General features: G+C 44.4%; 2 protein-coding genes across 2 annotated transcripts; one reads left to right on the plus strand and one right to left on the minus strand.

The window, feature by feature from the left end:
* Window positions 1–13,562: 13,562 nt before the first annotated feature.
* On the plus strand, window positions 13,563–17,643 carry LOC123079682 (ras-related protein RABE1c). Its single transcript, XM_044502482.1, has 9 exons — window positions 13,563–13,776; window positions 13,860–13,968; window positions 15,980–16,052; window positions 16,176–16,276; window positions 16,367–16,432; window positions 16,531–16,628; window positions 17,001–17,063; window positions 17,142–17,234; window positions 17,314–17,643. Exons 2-9 carry the CDS (start codon window positions 13,896–13,898, stop codon window positions 17,389–17,391), a joined length of 645 nt encoding a protein of 214 aa, XP_044358417.1. The 5' UTR covers window positions 13,563–13,776; window positions 13,860–13,895; the 3' UTR covers window positions 17,392–17,643.
* Window positions 17,644–18,502: 859 nt separating this feature from the next.
* On the minus strand, window positions 18,503–19,609 carry LOC123074956 (zinc finger protein ZAT12-like). Its single transcript, XM_044497674.1, has one exon. It carries the CDS (start codon window positions 19,511–19,513, stop codon window positions 18,905–18,907), a length of 609 nt encoding a protein of 202 aa, XP_044353609.1. The 5' UTR covers window positions 19,514–19,609; the 3' UTR covers window positions 18,503–18,904.
* Between the last annotated feature and the right edge of the window lie 2,157 nt (window positions 19,610–21,766).

A 21,766-nucleotide genomic window follows, 5' to 3' on the forward strand; every position in this document is an offset into this window, starting at 1 on the left:
CACTCAACATGATATCCGGTCTAGATGCACAAAGGTAAAGCAAGGATCCAATCATGGAGCGATATACCTTTTGATCCACCGCTTTACCATTGGGATCGATGTCAAGTTGGCACTTGGTGGGCATTGGAGTGGAAGCCGGCTTGACATCACTTAGCTTGAATCTCTTGAGCATGTCTTGAGTGTATTTGGCTTGGTTGATGAAGGTTCCTTCTCTTCTTTGCTTCACTTCGAACCCGAGAAAGAACTTCAACTCTCCCATGGAAGACATCTTGAACTTTGAGGTCATGAGAGCGGCAAATTCCTCATTGAAAGCTTTGTTAGGGGAACCAAAGATAATATCATCAACATAAAGTTGGCACACAAACAACTCCCCTTTGACCTTCTTAGTAAAAAGAGTGGGGTCGATTAGCCCAACTTCAAATCCACGGTCTTGTAACAACTCGGTAAGGTGGTCATACCACGCACGTGGGGCTTGTTTAAGGCCATAGAGTGCCTTATCGAGTTGATACACATGATCGGGAAAGTAGGGATCCTCGAACCCGGGGGGTTGCTTGACATATACCAACTCATTAATAGGACCATTAAGAAAAGCACTCTTCACATCCATTTGTTGCAACTTAAAGTTGTGATGAGAAGCATAAGCAATCAACAAACGAATGGATTCAAGGCGAGCAACGGGAGCAAAGGTTTCACCGTAGTCGATACCCTCGACTTGGGAGTAGCCTTGTGCCACCAATCTTGCCTTGTTGCGAATGATGGTCCCATGAGCATCTTGCTTGTTCTTGAATATCCACTTGGTTCCAATGACATTGTGGTTCCCCGTTGGCCTTGGCACCAATCTCCACACCTTGTTGTACTCGAAGTTGTTGAGTTCTTCATGCATGGCATTAAGCCAATCCGGATCTTCGAGTGCTTCATATACCTTTTGGGGTTCAACACAAGAGACAAACGCGTGATGTTCACAATAGTTTGCCAATTGTCTACGAGTGCTTACCCCCTTTTGAATGCTTCCAAGCACATTTTTCATGAGATGACCCTTGGTGGAGAGCTTGGATGCAATCTTGGCGGCACGACGCTCCAATTCCTCCTCGGTGGTGAGTTGAGGAGCGGTCACTTGATCATCTTGAGCGTCGTCTTGAGCTTGTTCTTGATCTTGAACTTGCTCGGAGGAGAGAACTTGACCTTGGGCATCACTTGGTGTGTCAACACCGTCTTGAGCATGATCTTGCCCTTGGTCTTGTTCATGAGGTTGAGGGCCTTCACTTTGTTCTTCGGAAGCGTGTGGGCCTTGGGTTGGTGATGGCTCCACTTGAGTGGAGCATTGTCCTTCTCCTTCGGCCACAAGGGGTTCTTCAATGGGTAGGATAAAACCAACACCCATTCTTCTTATGGCTTGAGGAGGAATTTCATCACCTACATCACAAGTGCCACTTTGCTCCACTTGGGAGCCGTTATTCTCATCAAACTCCACGTTACACGTCTCCTCAATAAGTCCCGTGGATTTATTGAGGACACGGTAAGCATGAGAGTTTGTAGCATAACCAACAAAAAAGCCCTCATAAGCTCTAGCCTCAAATTTAGACAAACGAACACCTTTCTTGAGAATGAAACACTTACACCCGAACACCCGAAAGTACTTGAGGTTGGGCTTGTTACCGGTGAGTATCTCATATGGAGTCTTGTTCAAGCCCTTGCGGAGGTAGAGCCGATTGGATGCATGACACGCAGTGTTGATGGCTTTGGCCCAAAAGTTGTATGGAGACTTGAACTCCACCATCATGGTCCTTGCCGCATCCATCAACGTCTGGTTCTTCCTCTCCGCTACACCATTTTTTGAGGGGTGTATGGTGCGGAATATTGATGCTTGATCCCCTCATCACTAAGAAACTCATCCAAGGTGGAGTTCTTGAACTCGGTGCCGTTGTCGCTTCTTATAGTCAAGATCTTTGCATTGTATTGATGTTGGGCTTCATTTGCAAAGTCAATGACGGTTTGTTGGGTCTCACTCTTCCTCTTGAAGAAATATACCCAAGTGTATCTTGAGTAGTCATCCACAATCACCAAGCAATACTTTCTACCCCCAAGACTATCAAAGGATGGAGGCCCAAAGAGATCCAAGTGAAGGAGCTCCAAAGGCCTCTTCGAGTAAATGATAGTCGTGGGAGGGTGAGCCTTCTCATGTAGCTTTCCTTCAATACAAGCACTGCAAGCACGATCTTTAGCAAAGCTAACATTTGTTAGTCCACGAACATGGTCCCCCTTGAGAATACTTTGCAAAGATCTCATATTGACATGGGCTAAATGGCGATGCCAAAGCCATCCCACGTCAACTTTAGCCATTAGGCATGTCGCGGTCTTAGTGGGTCGCTCCGAAAAGTTAATCACATATAGACCGTTCTCGACATGCCCAACAAAGGCTACTTTAAGAGTCTTGCTCCACAAGAGGGCCACGGTATCAATATCAAAGAAAGTGGCAAAGCCCATGATTGCAAGTTGACGAACGGAAAGTAAATTGTATGCAAGGGACTCAACAAGCATGACCTTCTCGATCGTGAGATCATGAGAAATGACAACCTTGCCAAGTCCCAATACCTTAGAAGACGAGGCATCACCCCACTCGACATTGGTGGGCATAGATGGAATCTTGTGCATGTCCACCACCAAGTCCTTGCTTCCGGTCATATGATTTGTAGCTCCACTATCGAGCAACGATGATCCCCCACCGGAAGCAAACACCTACAAGAGATCAATGCTTGATTTTAGGTACCCATTTTGTAATGGGTCCTTTGATGTTAGTAACAAGGGTCTTCGGAACCCAAAATAGACCATTCAATGTACTCATAAGGAGAACCAACAAATTTGGCAAAAACATGTCCATCACTAGCACGGCACAACACATAAGAAGGGTTAAAGTCGCCGGCTTTGTTGAGAAGGGAAGTGTTCCCCATCTTGGCATCACCACCCTTCACGGTGTTCTTCTTCTTCTCCTTAGTAGCACCCTCTCCCTCCTTCACAAAGGTTTGCTTAAGAGGGGGAGGTCGTTTGGCCTTGTCATTCTTCTTCTTGATCTTGGACTTGGGTGCGCACCCAACCCCTTCCTTGCCCACAACTTCCTTTTGATTGCTCAAAAGGTCGTTGAGGTTCTTCTCACCTTGTATGAAAGACACAAGACCCTTCTCAATCTGCTCCTTTAACTTAGCATTCTCCTCAACAAGATGCACATGCTCACAACATGGGTTAGTAGCATTTGCATTATCAATTAACACCATATGAGGAAATGTGGCTTTCTCCTTGGTTAGCTTTACTTGAAGTTGATCATGAGACTCATTGAGGCTAGCATGAGCACCCTTCAAGACTTTGTGAGCCTTGTCGAGAATGTCAAACTCCTCTTTGAGTCTAGCAAGATCAACCCCAAGCTTGGCCTTCTCAGAGTTTAGCACACGAGAAACAACAAGAGCATGATCAAGATATTTCTTTAACTTAGCATGATCATCGTTGTGTGTCTCCTCAAGAGCCAAACGAAGACCACGCTCTTCCTCAAGAGCATTGGAAAGATCCTAAATCTCATCGGCATAGTCACGACTATGCCCCTCCATCTTAGAGATGGTATCTTCGTGAGCCTCGATCATGTCATTGGCTTCACCAAGTTGTTCCAAGAGAGCAACGAAGTGCTTCTTGAATTTACCCTTGAGTTTACCCATAAAGGTCTCAAACTCATTCTCCTCCACATTCATTTGTTCCCTCATGTTCATCAATGCCATCCGTCAAAGAAGGATGATTAATGATGGTAGTTTTGATGTTGGGAGTTATCTTGTTGGTGGCTTTAGCCATGAGGCACTTGGCGGTGATGCTCTCATTGGGTGAGTCGAAGAGAGACACCCATGGAGTAGTTGCAATGGCAATGGAGGCCATGGCAACCGACTCACCATCTTCATCGTCGTCATCATCCTCATTGTACTCTTCTTGTACCACCAATGCCTTGGGAGGAGTCTTCTTGGTGAAGTTGCTCTTGTTGGGGAACGACTTGGCCTTGTCCTTTCGGATGAGCTTGTCACCATTGTCTTCCCTCTTCTCATAAGGGCACTCCGCAACAAAGTGGCTCACATTGCCACAATTGAAGCAAGTCCTCACTCGTTGCTTTCCCTTTGCGCCACTTGAATTTTTCTTGTTGAAGTTGGGCCTTGAGTTCTTCTTGCTCCAAAATTGCCTTGAAGCAAGAGCCATGTGTTCATGATAGGCATACTTCATATCTTCGAGGTTGCTCTCCTCTTCATCCTCTTCCTCCATACTAACCTTGGCCTTTAGAGCAAGGTTGGGCTTCTTTACTCTTTGAGAGCGTAGTACCACATTGTCGGCGGTCTTGTCCAAGATGCTCATAGCAACGAACTCATCCAACACTTCACTTGAGGACAAGGTGTGGAAGTCCGGCCTTTGACGAATGACGGAGGACATGGCTTTGTGGTAGGGCATCATTGCCTTGAGGAATTTGCGCTTGATCCAATTGTCATCCGTGTCCTTACTTCCATGATCTTGGAGAGAGACCGCGAGTTTGGTTACCCTTCGATAAAGCTCACGAGGTTCTTCATCTTCTTTCATTGCAAACTCATCGGCTTCATCTTGCACCACTTCATAGTTGGAGCGTTGAATGCTTGCGCTTCCCCGATAGAGGGAAACCACTTGGTGCCAAGCATCTTTGGCCATGGAGTAGGGCCGGAGATGAGGAAGATCTTCGGGTGGGATTGCTTCTTGGATGATGAAGAGAGCATTCTCATTGAATTGATTATCCACGGCTTCTCTAGGAGTGAAGTTGCTTCGGTCATGCGGATAGAAACCTTCTTCAATGATTCTCCAAAGGTTAGTGTTCACATGATTTAAATGACGCTTAAAGCGATAGACCCAAGAATCAAATTCTACATTCTTCTCAATCTTAGGGGCCGGGCCGGCATGATTCAAATGAGTGGAAGGAAGCGGTCCACCATAGACAAGTGGAGGTTCCACATGGGCAAAGATGCCGGTGCCATTTTTACCACTAGAAGAAGGAGCTTTCTCACTAGTAGCTTCCCCCTTGTCGGAGGTAGCATCCGTCACCTTGTTAGCGGGATCACCCACTTTCAACGGTGCGGTGGAAAGTTTAAGCCCTTCTAAGAATTTATTAAACATGCTTTCGACCTCGGTCGTCATGGAGGTTTTCAATGTGTCCAACGCCACATTGGATTCCTCATGAGAGACCGCGGTTCCCCCATCTCCCGTAGACCAGACCGGATTCGCACCGGAGTGCTCCTCCACACCGTCTACGACATCAACCATACTCTTCGGACGGTAAAGTCCTTAATAAAGAGACGAGGCTCTGATACCAATTGAAAGGATCGATATAGTTGACTAGAGGGGGGGTGAATAGGCAACTAACAATTTTTAACTTTTCTTTACCAATTTAAACTTTGCATCAAAGTAGGTTGTCTAGATATGCAACTAGGTGAGCAACCTATATGATGCAACAACAACAAGCACACAAGCAAGCAAGAGATATAACACAAATAAGCTTGCACAAGTAAAGGCACGAGATAACCAAGAGTGGAGCCGGTGGAGACGAGGATGTGTTACCGAAGTTCCTTCCCTTTGAGGGGAAGTACGTCTCCGTTGGAGCGGTGTGGAGGCACAATGCTCCCCAAGAAGCCACTAGGGCCACCGTATTCTCCTCACGCCCTCACACAATGCGAGATGCCGTGATTCCACTATTGGTGCCCTTGGAGGCGGCGACTGAACCTTTACAAACAAGGTTGGGGCAATCTCCACAACTTAATTGGAGGCTCCCAACGACACCACGAAGCTTCACCACAATGGACTATGACTCCGTGGTGACCTCAACCGTCTAGGGTGCTCAAACACCCAAGAGTAACAAGATCCGCAAGGGATTAGTGGGGGGAATCAAATTTCTCTTGGTGGAAGTGTAGATCGGGGCCTTCTCAACCACTTCCGAGCAAATCAACAAGTTTGATTGGCTAGGGAGTGAGATCGGGCGAAAATGGAGCTTGGAGCAACAATGGAGCTTAGAGATGGAAGAGGTAGTCAACTAGAGGAAGAAGACACCCCTTATATAGTCGAGAACTAAATCCAACCGTTATCCACCTAACCAGCCCGCGACTTGTGGTACTACCGCACCAGGCAAGCGGTACTACCGCAAGGCCTCACGGTACTACCGTGACGGCCCACGGTACTACCGTAGACACGGCAGAAGCGAGGGCAAGCCTGACGCGCAGAGGCGGAGGGCGGTACTGCCGCTGGCGCGGTACTACCGCTCCCCCTTGCGGTACTACCGCAAGGCAGGTCTGGACTGGCCTGGGAAGGACGCGGATGAATAAAAATACATACATGCCAACTTCCGCTGAAAAACACTCGATTCAAAAATCCGACATGGTACTACCGCATATGGCGTGCGGTACTACCGCGCAGGGAGCGGATGTAAAAAATTACATCCCCCCTACTTCCACTCATGTAGCTGTGCGAGACCGGGACTCGCGGTACTACCGCACGCATGGGGCGGTACTACCGCGTAGGGCGCGGACGTAAAAAATTACGTCCGCCCCTACAGCCGCACGGGCGGCTGAGTCTGGTCTGAGGTCACGGTAGTACAGCTCCGTAGGAGCGGTACTACCGCGGGCGCCTACGGTACTACCGCTCTATGGAGCAGTACTACCGCATGCCCCAGAACAGCAACACTTAGGAATCCTTCTCTTTGCATAGAGATGAGGAAAACGGAGGATGCTCCAAGGGCAAAGGGAAAGGAGGTGCAGAGGAAGAAAACGTGTACGTGATGATTCCACCCGAACCTTTCCGACGCGGACCCCCTCTTAATAGTACGACTTTCCTACGACTCAAATCCACCGAAAAGAAACGTAGAAAAACGCCGTCTTCAATAGTCTTCGAGGGGCACCAAACCGTCTTATGCCTAGCGATGAAACGTCTGCATAGCTCAAGGCACATGATTAGTCCGCAAAGGCATTGTCATCAATCACCAAAACACCTTAGGGATAAATATGTCCTTACACAAAACAAAGCTTTTACTAAACATATCGTTGATGCTAGGATGCAATCTTTTGAAGAAAATCTTGAATTGGAAGTTTCTATTCCTAGAAAACTTTATGATGAGTGGGAACCTACTATTAAGATTAAGATCAAAGATTATGAGTGCCATGCTTTGTGTGATTTGGGTGCTAGTGTTTCCACGATTCCAAAAACTTTAAGTGATGTGTTAGGTTTCTGTGAACTTGATGATTGTTCTTTAAATTTGCATCTTGCGGATTCCACTATTAAGAAACCTATGGGAAGGATTAATGATGTTCTTATTGTTGCAAATAGGAATTATGTGCCCGTAGATTTCATTGTTCTTGATATACATTGCAATCCTACATGTCCTATTCTTCTTGGTAGACCTTTCCTTAGAACAATTGGTGCAATTATTGATATGAAAGAAGGAAACAATTAGATTTCACTTTCCGTTAAGGAAGGGCACGGAACACTTTCCAAGAAATAAAATTAAATTGCCTTATGAATCTATTATGAGAGCCGCTTATGGATTGCATACCAAAGATGACAATACCTAGATCTGTTTGTGTTTTATGCCTAGCTAAGGACATTAAACAATAGCGCTTGTTGGGAGGCAACCCAATTTTCTTTTTTCTTTTTTATTTTTAGGTTCTGTTTTGCAATAAAAAATTCATCTAGCCTCTGGTTAGATGTGGTTTTATGTTTTAATTAGTGTTTGTGCCAAGTAAGACCTTTGGGATAGCTTGCGGTGACAGTTGATTTGATCTTGCTGAAAAACAGAAACTTTTGCGCTCAGGAAAACAATTCTCATTTTTAACAGAAGAGTGCTTTTGATTTGATTGGTTTTGCAGAATATTAATAAACAAATTGCTTAGGTCGTCCTAATTTTTCAGAATTTTTGGAGTTACAGAAGTATTCGAAATATCCACATTGCTACAGACTTTTCTGTTTTTGACAGATTCTGTTTTCTTTGTGTTGTTTGCTAATTTTGATGAATCTATGGCTAGTATCGGGGGGTATGAACCATGGAAAAGTTGGAATACAGTAGATATTACACCAATATAAATAAAGAATGAGTTCACAACAGTACCAAAAGTGGTGATTTATTTTCTTATACTAACGGAGCTTATGAGATTTTCTGTTGAGTTTTGTGTTGTGAAGTTTTCAAGTTTTGGGTAAGGATTTGATGGACTATGGAATAAGGAGTGGCAAGAGCCTAAGCTTGGGGATGCCCAAGGCATCCCAAGGTAATATTCAGGGACAACCAAGAGCCTAAGCTTGGGGATACCCCGGAAGGCATCCCCTCTTTCGTTTTCGTCTATCGGTAACTTCACTTGAGGCTATATTTTTATTCATCACATGATATATGTTTTACTTGGAGCGTCTTGTATGATTTGAGTCTTTGCTTTTTAGTTTACCACACTCATCCTTGCTGTACACACCTTTTGAGTGAGACACGCATGAATCGTGATTTATTATTAGAATACTCTATGTGCTTCACTTATATCTTTTGAGCTAGGCAATTTTGCTCTAGTGCTTCACTTATATCTTTTTAGAGCACGGCGATGGTTTTATTTTATAGAAATTGATGAACTCTCGTACTTCACTTATATTATTTTGAGAGTCTCTAAACAGCATGGTAATTTGCTTTGGTTATAAATTTCGTCCTAATATGATAGGCATCCAAGAGGGATATAATAAAAACTTTCATATAAAGTGCATTGAATACTATGAGAAGTTTGATTCCATATGATTGTTTTGAGATATGAAGATGGTGATATTAAAGTCATGCTAGTGAGTAGTTGTGAATTTGAGAAATACTTGTGTTAAGGTTTGTGAGTCCCGTAGCATGCACGTATGGTGAACCGTTATGTAACGAAGTTGGAGCATGAGATATTTTTTGATTGTCTTCCTTATGAGTGGCGGTCAGGGACGAGCGATGGTCTTTTCCTACCAATCTACCCCCCTAGGAGCATGCGCGTAGGACTTTGTTTCGATGACTAATAGATTTTTGCAATAAGTATGTGAGTACTTTATGACTAGTGTTGAGTCCATGGATTATACGCACTCTCACCCTTCCACCATTGTTAGCCTCTCTAGTACCGCGCAAGTTTCGCCGGTGCCATAAACCCACCATATACCTTCCTCAAAACAGCCACCATACCTACCTATTATGACATTTCCATAGCCATTCTGAGATATATTTCCATGCAACTTTCCACCGTTCCGTTTATTATGACACGCATCATCCTTGTCATATTGCTTTGCATGATCATGTAGTTGACATCGTATTTGTGGCAAAGCCACCGTTCATAATTCTTTCATACATGTCACTCTTGATTCATTGCACATCCCGGTACACCGCCGGAGGCATTCATATAGAGTCATATTTTGTTCTAAGTATTGAGTTGTAATTTTTTGAGTTGTAAGTAAATAGAAGTATGATGATCTTCATTATTAGAGCATTATCCCATGTGAGGAAATAAAAGAAAAAGAAAAAGAAAGAAAGAAATAAAGAAAAAAAGGAGAAAAAAAGAAAGAAAAAAAAGAAAGAAAAAATGAGAGAAAAAGAGAGAAGGGGCAATGTTACTATCCTTTTTCCATACTTGTGCTTCAAAGTAGCACCATGATCTTCATGATAGAGAGTCTCCTATGTTGTCACTTTCATATACTAGTGAGAATTTTCATTATAGAACTTGGCTTGTATATTCCAACGATGGGCTTCCTCAAATTGCCCTAGGTCTTCGTGAGCAACCAAGTTGGATGCACACCCACTTAGTTTTATTTTTGAGCTTTCATAAACTTATAGCTCTAGTGCATCCGTTGCATGGCAATCCATACTCACTCACATTGATATCTATTGATGGGCATCTCCATAGCCCGTTAATATGCCTAGTTGATGTGAGACTATCTCCTTCTTTTTGTCTTCTCCACAACCACCTTCTATTCCATCTATAGTGCTATGTCCATGGCTCACGCTCATGTATTGCGTGAAAGTTGAAAAAGTTTGAGAATGTCAAAAGTATGAAACAATTGCTTGGCTTGTCATTGGGGTTGTGCATGATTTGAGTATTTTGTGTGATGAAGATGGAGCATAACCAGACTATATGATTTTGTAGGGACAAGTTTTCTTTGGCCATGTTATTATGAGAAGACATAATTATCTTGTTAGTATGCTTGAAGTATTATTGTTTTTCTGTCAATATTAAACTTTTGTTTTGAATCATACGGATCTGAACATTCATGCCACAATAAAGAAATTACATGGATAAATATGTTAGGTAGCATTCCACATCAGAAATTCTGTTTTTATCATTTACCTACTCGAGGACGAGCAGGAATTAAGCTTGGGGATGCTTGATACGTCTCCAACGTATCTATAATTTTTGATTGTTCCATGCTATTATATTATCTAATTTGGATGTTTTATATGCATTAATATGCTATTTTATATTATTTTTGGGACTAACCTATTAACCTTGAGCCCAGTGTCAGTTTCTGTTTTTTTCTTGTTTTAGAGTTTCGCAGAACAGGAATACCAAACGGAATAAAACTTTCGCGATGATTTTTCTTGGACCAGAAGACATCCACAGGACTTGGAATGCAAGTCAGAGAAACCACGAGGCGGCCACAAGGACGGAGGGCGCGCCCAGGGGGTAGGGCACGCCCGCCACCCTTGTGGGCCCCTCGTGACTCCACGGACCTAGTTTCTTCGCCTATATATTCTCATATATCCCAAAACCAACAGAGGGAGCCACGAAAACACTTTTCCACCGCCGCAACCCTTTGTACCCGTGAGATCCCATCTAGGGGTCTTTTCCAGCATCCTGCCGGAGGGGGATTCGATCACGGAGGGCTTCTACATCAACACCATTGCCCTTCCGATGAAGCGTGAGTAGTTTACCACAGACCTACGGGTCCATAGCTAGTAGCTAGATGGCTTCTTCTCTCTCTTTGATTCTCAATACCATGTTCTCCTCGATGTTCTTGGAGATCTATTCGATGTAATACTTTTTTGCGATGTGTTTGCCGAGATCCGATTAATTATGGATTTATGATCAGCTTATCTATGAATATTATTTGAATCTTCTCTAAATTCTTATATCCACGATTTGATATCTATGCAAGTCTCTTTGAACTATCGATTTGGTTTGGCCAACTAGATTGGTTTTTCTTGCAATGGGAGAAGTGCTTAGCTTTGGATTCAATCTTGCGGTGTCCCTTCCCAGTGACAATAGGGGCAGCAAGGCACGTATTGTATTGCTGCCATCGAGGATAAAAAGATGGGGTTTACATCATATTGCTTGAGTTTATTCCTCTACATCATGTCATCTTACTTAATGCGTTACTCTGTTCTTCATGAACTTAATACTCTAGATCCAAGTAGGAGTCGGTTGATGTGTGGAGTAATAGCAGTAGATGCAGGCAGGAGTCGTTCTACTTGACACGGACGTGATGCCTATATTCATGATCATTGCCTTATATATCGTCATAACTTTGCGCTTTTCTATCAATTGCTTGGCAGTAATTTGTTTACCCACCGTAATATTTTCTATCTTGATAGAAGCCTCTAGTGAAACCTATTGCCCCTGGGTCTATTTTCCATCATATAAGTTTCCGATCTACAATTTTAGTTTCCGATTTACTTCCTTTGCAATCTTTTAATTTCCGTTCTATAAATCAAAAATACCAAAATTATTTACTTTAGCATTTATCTATCTCTATCAGATCTCACTTTGCAAATAACCGTGAAGGGATTGACAACCCCTTTATCGCATTGGGTGCAAGTTGGTGTTTGTTTGTGCAGGTATTCGGTGACTTGAGCGTTGTCTCCTACTGGATTGATACCTTGGTTCTCTAAACCGAGGGAAATACTTGCTCTACTTTGCTGCATCACCCTTTTCTCTTCAAAGGAAAACCAACACAAGCTCAAGAGGTAGCAAACATGCCTTAGATTGAATCATGTCATAACAGAGAGGTGGTGGCAACGAAAATAATTAAAACCGAATGTTTCAGAAATTTAAGCGCGTGGGTGTGGAGAGGCGGTGGAGAGGTTCCCTAGGGCCTCCACGCCACCCCACCTGGCAGCCCATGGGTTGGCCGCGTGGGGCGCCTCTCTTGTTGCCTATGGTGCTCCAGCCTCCGTCCTAACTACAAACCTCTTGATGCATTTTAATGATTTTTTGGGTCTCAAAAATTGATTTTCTTGAAAAAAAAACGACAGAAAAACATAATTTGACATTGGACACCGAATTAATAGGCTAGTTCATAAAAATGACAAAAGGTGATGTCAAAACTATGCAATTATGATATATATATATAGCATGCGATAATGAAAAAATATGTATACGTCCAAGATGTATCACTTGCCCATGCAAATAGGTGAAACCTTAGGTTATTCAATACACTTGATTGGAGATATACCTTTTGCAAGATAGATTTGGGAGTTAGGGAAGAAGACCACCACAAGCATTAAAGAATGAACCGAGAACCGCTAACCAAAACAAACTTAACACCATTATTATCGCCGCCACTGTCAAATTAGAATGAAACCCTTGACGACAAACCGTTAGATTGGTAACTGTCGGTTGAAGCCCTTGACGACAACCCGTTAGATGGTAACCATCGCCCGAAGCCCTTGACCCGCAAGATTGGTAAGTGTTCACCGAAACCCTTGACGACAACGCGCGAGATTAGTAACCATCCACCGAAGCCCTCGACGACACCGCGCTAGATTGGTAATCGTCGATCCACCTAATCGAAACCCCAAAGGCTCCTTGTTGCCAGTCATGACGACCGCACTAGGACAAAGATGAAAACCATGCGACTTTTATTCCGTACAACACCACTTCTATTATTCAAACACAGCTATCAAACACAAATGAACACAAAATAGAAAAGCTCATCTAAACGCTAAAAAATGATTGATGGTTTCTTCACCTCTTTTTCCTAGGGTTGGTTTCTCCAAGGTTGTTAGAGTCGATAAGAACCGACAGAGAGGGTGTTGGGTGCGTGAACCCAATCTACAAGCACGACCCAAAGGCCCATAGAGGCAACAACATGAACTAGGAGAGTGCTAAGCTGCAACTTGCAATTGACTCAAAACTCTCTTAAAAAGTGAGCTTGCCAGTCATGACTAAAAAACAAGTCATGTCTGAATAGTGAAAAGCTCTATTCAAAACAAACCTAACATCACCGTTGCCCGTTTCGAAAAGACAACATCACCGTTGCCGTCATCACCGCCAAATCATGCCGAAGCCCTTGACGAGAACTTGCTGGGTTGCCGATCCATCGCCAAAACCTCCAGTGCTCCTTATTATCGGCCGCGACGACCGCACCAGGACAAACATGGAACCGTGAGACTGTTATACGCCTCCATCATTCAGACGTAACCGCCCAAAATAAACAAAACATATCATTCAAAATACTTAATCTAAATGCTAAAACTTGATCCATGCTTCCTCTCCTTTTATAGGGTTTGTTTCTTCGCCTTTTGGTTCAAAGAAAGGTCGCCGGAGGCCAGAACCTGCATTGGAGGAGGAATTCCTAGTCACAGCACGTTGCAGTCGACCCAAAACTCCCTCAAAAAGCAAGCGTCACAGTCTTGACCAAAATAGCCTCTCTCTCTCTCTCTCCTGCCAGGAAAAAAAAACACAAGCCCTGTTCCTACGATACGATCTCCCCAGATCCCCTCCCCGTCCCCGTCCCCGATTCGATTCCCCGCATCGGCCGGTACCAATTCGGCACTCCCCACACTCCGCCGATGTTCCTTCGGTCGTCCCGCCTGTGATCACCTCTCTCTTCTCTCTCGCCAGCTTTGCCGCCGGTAGGATCGGGGCCGGTGGAGCGCGATGGCCGCGCCGCCGGCTAGGGCCCGCGCCGACTACGACTACCTCATCAAGCTCCTCCTCATCGGCGACAGCGGTGATTCTCCCTGTCCTCCTGCTAGATCTCTCTCCCGGCCTGCCGCGGGCTTCTGTACGCGAGTGCGCAATGGTTAGCAAGGGGATGATAGTTGTGTGTAAACTGGCTTGCTGCGTCTGTTCGGTTCGAAGTGGAAGTCATCTGGCCTGGTTGCTTGTAAGTTATAGATGGATGGACTGGTCGTTCCGGTAGCTTTAATTTGCTCCAGAGGATTGGTAATAGCCTACGTCTAAGCATCACTGCTGTGGTGGCAGTGCAACCGACGTGAGGAAGTAACCAGTATGCTCTTCCTTAGTTTCTTGGTGAACTGCCTAGGAAGGGATTTCAGCGTCTGGAGCTGCTGCCGAACGCTCTGGAAAGTCAGAAACCGTAGGCGATATAATCAAAACTGTAGGTGGGGGAGTTTTCTCGGTCGCGAGCTCCAGGGTGAAAGCCTAGGTCTGACCTGAGCTGGTTGTACCTGGCAATGGCGATGTTTTTTTTATGTCGTTACCTTGTTGAAGGCATTTCTCGGAGATGATCGGATTGATTCTTCAGGCTAAAAACCTAGATTCTGGCATTGGCGGTTGGATCCGATGATGGCGATGCTCGAGTGTCACTCCCTTCTTGAAGGCGTTGTTGTTGAAGAACCTCACATCTGAGTGGTGGCATGAGCTGGTTTGCGCGGATACGGTCATTGATGTAGTTTGCCGATCATGGATCTCATCGCTTTGGTTTTTTCTTTGTTTCTTGCCAATGCATGGTTTTGGTCTTATATGACTTTGCTATCTGCCAGCGTGTTTTTTGAGTGCGTCCGTTGGTGTTGGCTGTGTGCATCCTAGCTATGCAGAGGTCGGGTGTATGCTCTTTCGGTTTGTATCCTCTTGATGCTCCCTTTTGAGCCAATAAAATCCACCCTTTGTCAAAAAAGGTGGAGAACTTTTATGATCAATAGAGGAATGACTCTTGACTACTACCTACTGGATGCCATTTATTTGTGTTATTTTCATTTTGGTTTGATAGATGCTTGGTTTGTTGTCTTCAGAACACCGCTGCTAGGTTGAAAGTTCGCGGTGTTTGTGAAATGGTATCTTGTAATATCCGTTGCCCAGTGATGCGATTCTTTTCATGATTGAAGGAACCTTGTAGAAGGGGTGCTTTTGTACTTATGCAAGTATAGTTGTTTCATGCTTTACCAATGGCAGCATCTAGTTGTTTTGAAGGTCCTCATTTAATACTCGGCTAGTTTGCTGTCAGACTGTCTAAACATGTGTACAGGACACCAATTCACTTAGTTGAGTTTCGTTTGTAAGTGCGTGTGACTGAAAATGGGAACAGTGCTGAAAGTTTATAAAATAAAACACATTGGTCCTGTAAGAACCTTTATAATCAACGCAATTTAGTGTAGAGAGTAGACACATTGACCAGTCAAAGCTGCCTTGCGGATCCTTTCTGGATATATTCTGTGTGTATGAGACCCGCATGGTGGCTAGCGAGAAAACTAATCAATTGTGAGATATGATGACATACAATCAGCATTGTTACTCGTCATAAAATAATCACATACTCGAGTATAATGTGCTTTAGATTAAAAAAGATGTTTAATTTTGGTGTGATGTGTTGTTGTACTCTATTTGATTTCACAGTGTGGCTCAGTTCTTTTGGCCGATTCTCTCAGAACCTTGAGAATTGGACCCCCCCCCCCCCCACCCACCCACCCCCAGATTCTACCAGAATCTTCAAGCCATATCTTTTTGACAATCCTACCTATTTCGGGAGGTCCATTTCTCAAGATTCTGGGAGAATCGGCCAAAGAACTGGGCCACATCTCTTCTGGTAGTATATGAGTTTGGCACTATTTGACATTTACATGAGTTGTGAAATAATGGTTAGTAGGCCAGTTCTCATAGGACTCATGCTTCTCTTTGTGGCCTTCTCAGTCTTGTATTGATAGTTTATGACATTCTTATTTACTCTATTCTTTTGCCCACTCACTTACTGGAAATCTTCCATTTTGATTCTCATTATCTAGGTGTTGGCAAGAGTTGCCTCCTCCTACGGTTCTCTGATGGCTCCTTCACTACTAGTTTTATTACTACAATAGGGTATGTTTTAAGTTCAGAAGCTTTCTAGTTTTCATCATAGGCACTGTCAGAGTATCACCCCTGTTTGTATAAAATATTTGGGACTGTCTGCCCTTCTTTATTTAAAATTGTTCCTATGTGCAGTATTGACTTCAAGATAAGAACAATTGAACTGGATGGCAAGCGCATTAAGTTGCAAATTTGGGATACAGCCGGTCAAGAGCGATTCAGGACTATCACGACAGGTGCAATGTTTGTTTTGCTCTGTGCTAGAGACTAATTCTATGAAGTTCATATGAAAATTCTTTTCTCAAGTGAAGTTATTTTTTTCTCAGCATACTACCGGGGAGCCATGGGAATCTTGCTTGTTTATGACGTCACGGACGAGTCATCTTTCAACAGTACTGTCCTTCAGTACACTCTTCAAGCTTCAGTGTAGATAACTTTGCTAAAATTTTCATTTTTTATATTGACATTTGAGTTTATTTTTAACATACAGACATACGGAACTGGATACGCAACATTGAGCAACATGCCTCTGATAATGTGAACAAAATTTTGATAGGCAACAAGGCTGATATGGATGAGAGTAAAAGGGTACTGATCTAGGCATCCTCCCTCTATATGTTATCTGCTGTTCTTATTGTCTACTCCCTAGTGAATGCATCACATTCTAGAAATGTACACACTTCACACCCATATGCATGTAGAGAAGATTATAGCCCTCCTTATTAGGCTACTTACCGCCTTTGGAAGTTGTGTCTAACAAATGGCTAGCTAAAAGTAGGGTTATGAAAGGGGAAAAAAATCTGTGTAAAGTTATCTCAAACTGGTAGAATGACATGCATTCAGGAACCAAATATGGATGCAAGAAGGAATGGATGGAGTAATACTTAGAAGCGTCTTCGTACTGTTGTTCATTTGGTATTATTAGCTCACAGCTCATTATCTGCGCAATTGTTATTGCAGGCTGTTTCTACTGCAAAGGGACAAGCACTAGCCGATGAATATGGCATCCAGTTCTTTGAAACTGTAAGTTGTTGTGCTGAAGGTTTTGATCTTTTCACAAATTGAACTTTCTTCAATTTTACCTTCTGCTGCATCTTTCAGAGTGCCAAGACAAACCTCAATGTGGAGCAAGTTTTCTTTTCCATTGCCCGAGATATTAAGCAGAGGCTTGCTGAGACTGATTCCAAGCCCGAGGTAAAGGTCATACCGAGCATTTTTCCTATGTTGATTTGAACTTTGTTTGGATTTTGAAATATTACGTTGATGCTTATAGGACCGGACGATCAAGATTAACAAGACAGAAGGTTCTGAGAATCCAGAATCTCAGAAATCTGCCTGCTGTGGCTCATGAGGAGTACGTGGACTTCACTACCATGGGCTGTTTTAACTTTATCTGTTTATTACTGTCAGCTTGTTATTATAGGAACTGTAAGACTTCAGGAGATGACTATGTTGTGGTTGTTGTGTTACCTTCTATATTCTTTGCAGCAGCAACTATTACTTTTAATGTAGTTTTTGTGATTTCTAGGGGTGATTGCATGTTGTATTGTCATCGTGAGAACCATCCACTTGCTGCTGATGTAACTGCATTTCAGTTTTTCAATCTGTTGATTGCTACATCTGCAAAACTCCATTGAGCTCCATTTGCGCGTCGTGCTACACTTTAGTTGAGTGGTGCACTAGCCATGGACAACTTTTTGCTAGGATGCTTTCCCCGATGAGCACCCGCCATCCTTCGGTGGATAACGAATGACCATAATTATTTGAGCAAGCAAAATCATTCCCGAGGAAGTTAATTTGAGCACCCTTTAACACAAACATGCAAACTGCATGAATTGCAAATATTCCAGTAATATTGTACTTCCTCCGTCATATATTGGTTGTAGTAACATCTTATATTATGGGACGAAGCGAGTACGATGCATACTGCGATAGGCTATGCCAACTTTGTTAGTTTCGTGCCTTGTAAATGGTGGGTAGAGTTTGTCTTCGATCGTAAATGAAAAAATGACCACCTGAAATCCCGAATGATGGACACATGTTATGTGTGCTTGAATGTTTCCATGGACTGCTGTAGACCTTGTTTTGTTCTATATGTTTATACTATTTGTTTAGATGTGCCGGTGAAAAGTTAGAAAGCGTCTTTGAACTGTTGAATGTTTGTTCCCTTGCTTTCAGTTTCCAGCCTTTATCTATTAAGAATGCAATACAAAAGTTCCATGTTGTCATGCTGCTGCAAGCAGAATGGGTTGACTGTGCTCGTGTTTTTTTTTTGCGGGGGGCGTGTTTATTTATTTGACGTAACCGGCTTTGAAATGTCTTTTTTTTTGTGATGAAAAAAAATTGAAATGTCTGTCATTTGACTTTCTGTTCTGAAGAAAATGCTAGCCTTCATTGGCAGGAACAGAAACTTTATGAATATTGACTTGCCGAAACAAATGTTAGCCTTCATTAGTAGGAACAGAAGCTTTATGCAAATTGACTTGCTGAAACAAATGTTAGCCTTCATTAGTAGGAACAGAAACTTTATGAAAATCGACTTACTTTTCGAAATGAACAGCGTAGTAAGCAAACATTGTTACACTTTTTCAACATGTAATCATTCAAAAGGGCGACCATAAGTGGTAAATTTCATGAAGTATTATTTACAGCAAGGAAATGCAAAAGTTCATGTTTGATCTGTTTCAGAACTACGCCGTCGTACCAGCCTATGAACATTTACATCTAAAAAATTACAAAAAAATGTGAAAGGTGTAAAATAAAGTATAAAATAAACAAACCAATAGAACAGTTTAGCAGGAAAGCAATCAGCAGCCACCGCCATGCGCGCGAGGAACATCAGGGGGCACGAGCAATCTGAATGATCAGAGGGAGCAGTCTAACATGGCGAGCGCCTTATGCACACCCTGCCCGGCAGCGGCGCCGAGCCCCGCCGCGCATCTGCACTTGGCGCAGTTCTCCGACGGCGTCAGGTTCAGGTCCAGACAGATCCCGCCGGCGTCGCACGACGCCAGCGCCGTCTCGGGCGCCGCGGCCTTGCTGCTCGGCGCGTTGGTGGCCGCCTCGGCCTCGACGCGGTGCCGGCGCATGTGCCCGCCCAGCGCCTGGCCGACGGCGAACTCGAGCCCGCAGACGGGGCACTCGTGCGCCCTCGGCCTGGCCGGCTGCGGCGGCGCCTGGCGGCCGAGGCGGAGCGCCGCGTCGTCGTCGTCGACGCTGCCGGTCGCGTGCTGCGGCTGCGGATGGTGGAGCCTGGGGCGCTTGTGGCTGGCGCGGTGTCCGCCGAGCGCCTGGAACGTGGGGAACTGCCGGTTGCACGTCTTGCACTCGAACACGCGGCCGCCGCCCATCGCCTGCGCCGCCCCGGCGACGGCGCGCTGGTGCTGGTGCTGCTGCGCGAGGAGCATGAGCAGGCGAGCCGTGTCCAGGCCTCCAAGCTCCATGTCCCACACATCCCTGCCTCTCTTGCTCATGGCTCTCGAGTCTGGACTTGATCTCTCGCCGGCCGGTTAGGGTAGGTAGTCGAAAGTCGCAGTGTACTTTGCGTGCGTTCGTATCACCTTGGCCTGCACTGTGTAATGCATATGTGGCTCTGCCCCGTATGGTGGATGCCTCTTATATAGTGTGCGCAACCTGAGGTTGGGGTTTGGTGCACGTAGGAAACGGGCGCGCACGCACGACTACTACTAGTGGCTCGCAAGTGTTTGTTGGCTTCTAGACGTGGACGTGTCTGCATGTACTTTTCAGACTGTTTGACCGCGCGCTGTGGGAGAGATTTGTTACTACTAGTCTACTACTACAGTCTACAGTACGACCCGTACTGAATCTGCGTTCAATCTTGTCATGTGACTAGGTAGATCGCAGTATCTAGTCTAAAGTCAACATGTGTGTTCAGGCGATCGAGCTGACTCTTCTAGAGCGGCCGGCTGGCTGGCCGGCGGCTGCGCGACCCGGCTAAGCAACCACAGAATCATAAACAGCAGACACCTGCGGACGTGCCCGATGGACCATGGTGCGGCGTCGTGGCGGACGTCCGTATCGTGTGCGTGTTTTTCTTGAAGGTAATAGCACCACAAGTCCTAAAATTTGCACGAAATGTGATGTTTTAGTTTAAAGTGTGCAAAACTACACCCCTAGAACTTGAACTGCATGTGACAATTTGAAATTTGGGTCTAAATTGTGCAAGTTCTAGGACTTGTGTGCTATTGCCTCTTTTACTTCCGCGCTGGCAGCGATCTCGACCCAGCCTCTGCACGGGTTTCAGTGTTTCACACACTCTCCGGTTGGTGTATGTGGTTTTGTTGCTGCCGTCACGACATTTATTGACTATACCGGGCGAACGGAGAGTTCGAGATCTACACGAATAGCTCGTTTCCAATCATCTAGAACGAGCGGCGCGACGTCCCTGTTCAAAACGATCGAGCTCCCTTTGTTGCCTCCGTGGAATCTAGAAATTCATACTGTTACTAGCAGGCTCGGTTATATGTTTTTTTACCTTCACGTAGCAGTCCGAGCTAGTGTTGGTTAATCCCTTGACCGAAATTAACGGCTGCTTAATTAGCCAGCTGCGGACATCTGATAGGTGTGTGCTGAAGACGATCGTGCAGGCTGCTCGATCGTTAAACTTGTTATTCCCGGGCTGCTAATTGATGCGTCTGACCGGCGATGTTCATGCTTCAGCCGGCCTTGGAATTCTTTGGATAATCAACACTTGGTCATATTTTTTTCTAGAAAAACAATGATCACTTTAATTAATGACGAACTTCTGGGAACGAATGATCAACTCTGCAGCAGCCGAGTCAAATGTTATTGTGTGCTAGCCCGCGTTCTTTAGAGGTGCCACTTGTCAGGTATCACATTCAAACAAGCATACTTAAATATCTTGCCAAGATTAACATAAGCATAATCGCCACTATAATTTCAAGCCAACTGGTTGACTAAACCGGCCAATCAAGGAGAAAAGAGAAGCAGAGAAAGAGAGACGAAGCTTGGCTAGGCCGCAAGGGATTGTTGGTGACGGAGGACAACCGATGCCCTGCATATATCGTCGTTAGGTAGGGTGCATATGCAGTCCGGTCTTGGCGGCAAAACGATTTGACCCATTAATCCGAATGAAAATGACTCGATCGTACCTAATGCGAGAAATTGTAGCTCATTAGTGCGTCGCATGTATGTACGCATGCATTTTGCTTGGCTCGCTTGGTCCCATCTTAATGCCTTTCTGCACATAAATTAGATACTGTACTCCAATGATCAAGTAATGTACGTTTCTAAGAATAATGTGAGTGCAACTAATGCACGTGTTTTAATCGATTCTAGGTCCAAAATTAAACAAATGAAACTTATGTGCATACATAAATGCTGTTGGAACGCTTCCACCAACCAAAAAAGTTTGGAAGGCAATGATCATTCTCAAGTGTAAGTTTTTTTCATGGCTTGTGTTGCATGGCCCAATCCGCATTGCAGAGACTCTGACAATCGGGGAATGACCCCATAACTCAACCTACCAATTATGCTTTGCAAGTAATGAGACGTTGCGCATCTATAAACCTTTGTAAGTCTTTGTAGCATTATTGATCTAATGACTACCCTCCCTCGAAGCAGGAAGGCGGTCAATGTTGGAATTGGCCTTCCCCGATCCAAGGCAATTTATATTAACGCATGGTTGGATGACTTTCTTACGGCCTCTTCGACTAGCGCATGTGCGTAGTAGCAATCTGATTTAT

The sequence above is a fragment of the Triticum aestivum genome, chromosome 3D (assembly GCF_018294505.1).
Source record: "Triticum aestivum cultivar Chinese Spring chromosome 3D, IWGSC CS RefSeq v2.1, whole genome shotgun sequence".
NCBI classification, from domain to species: domain Eukaryota; kingdom Viridiplantae; phylum Streptophyta; class Magnoliopsida; order Poales; family Poaceae; genus Triticum; species Triticum aestivum.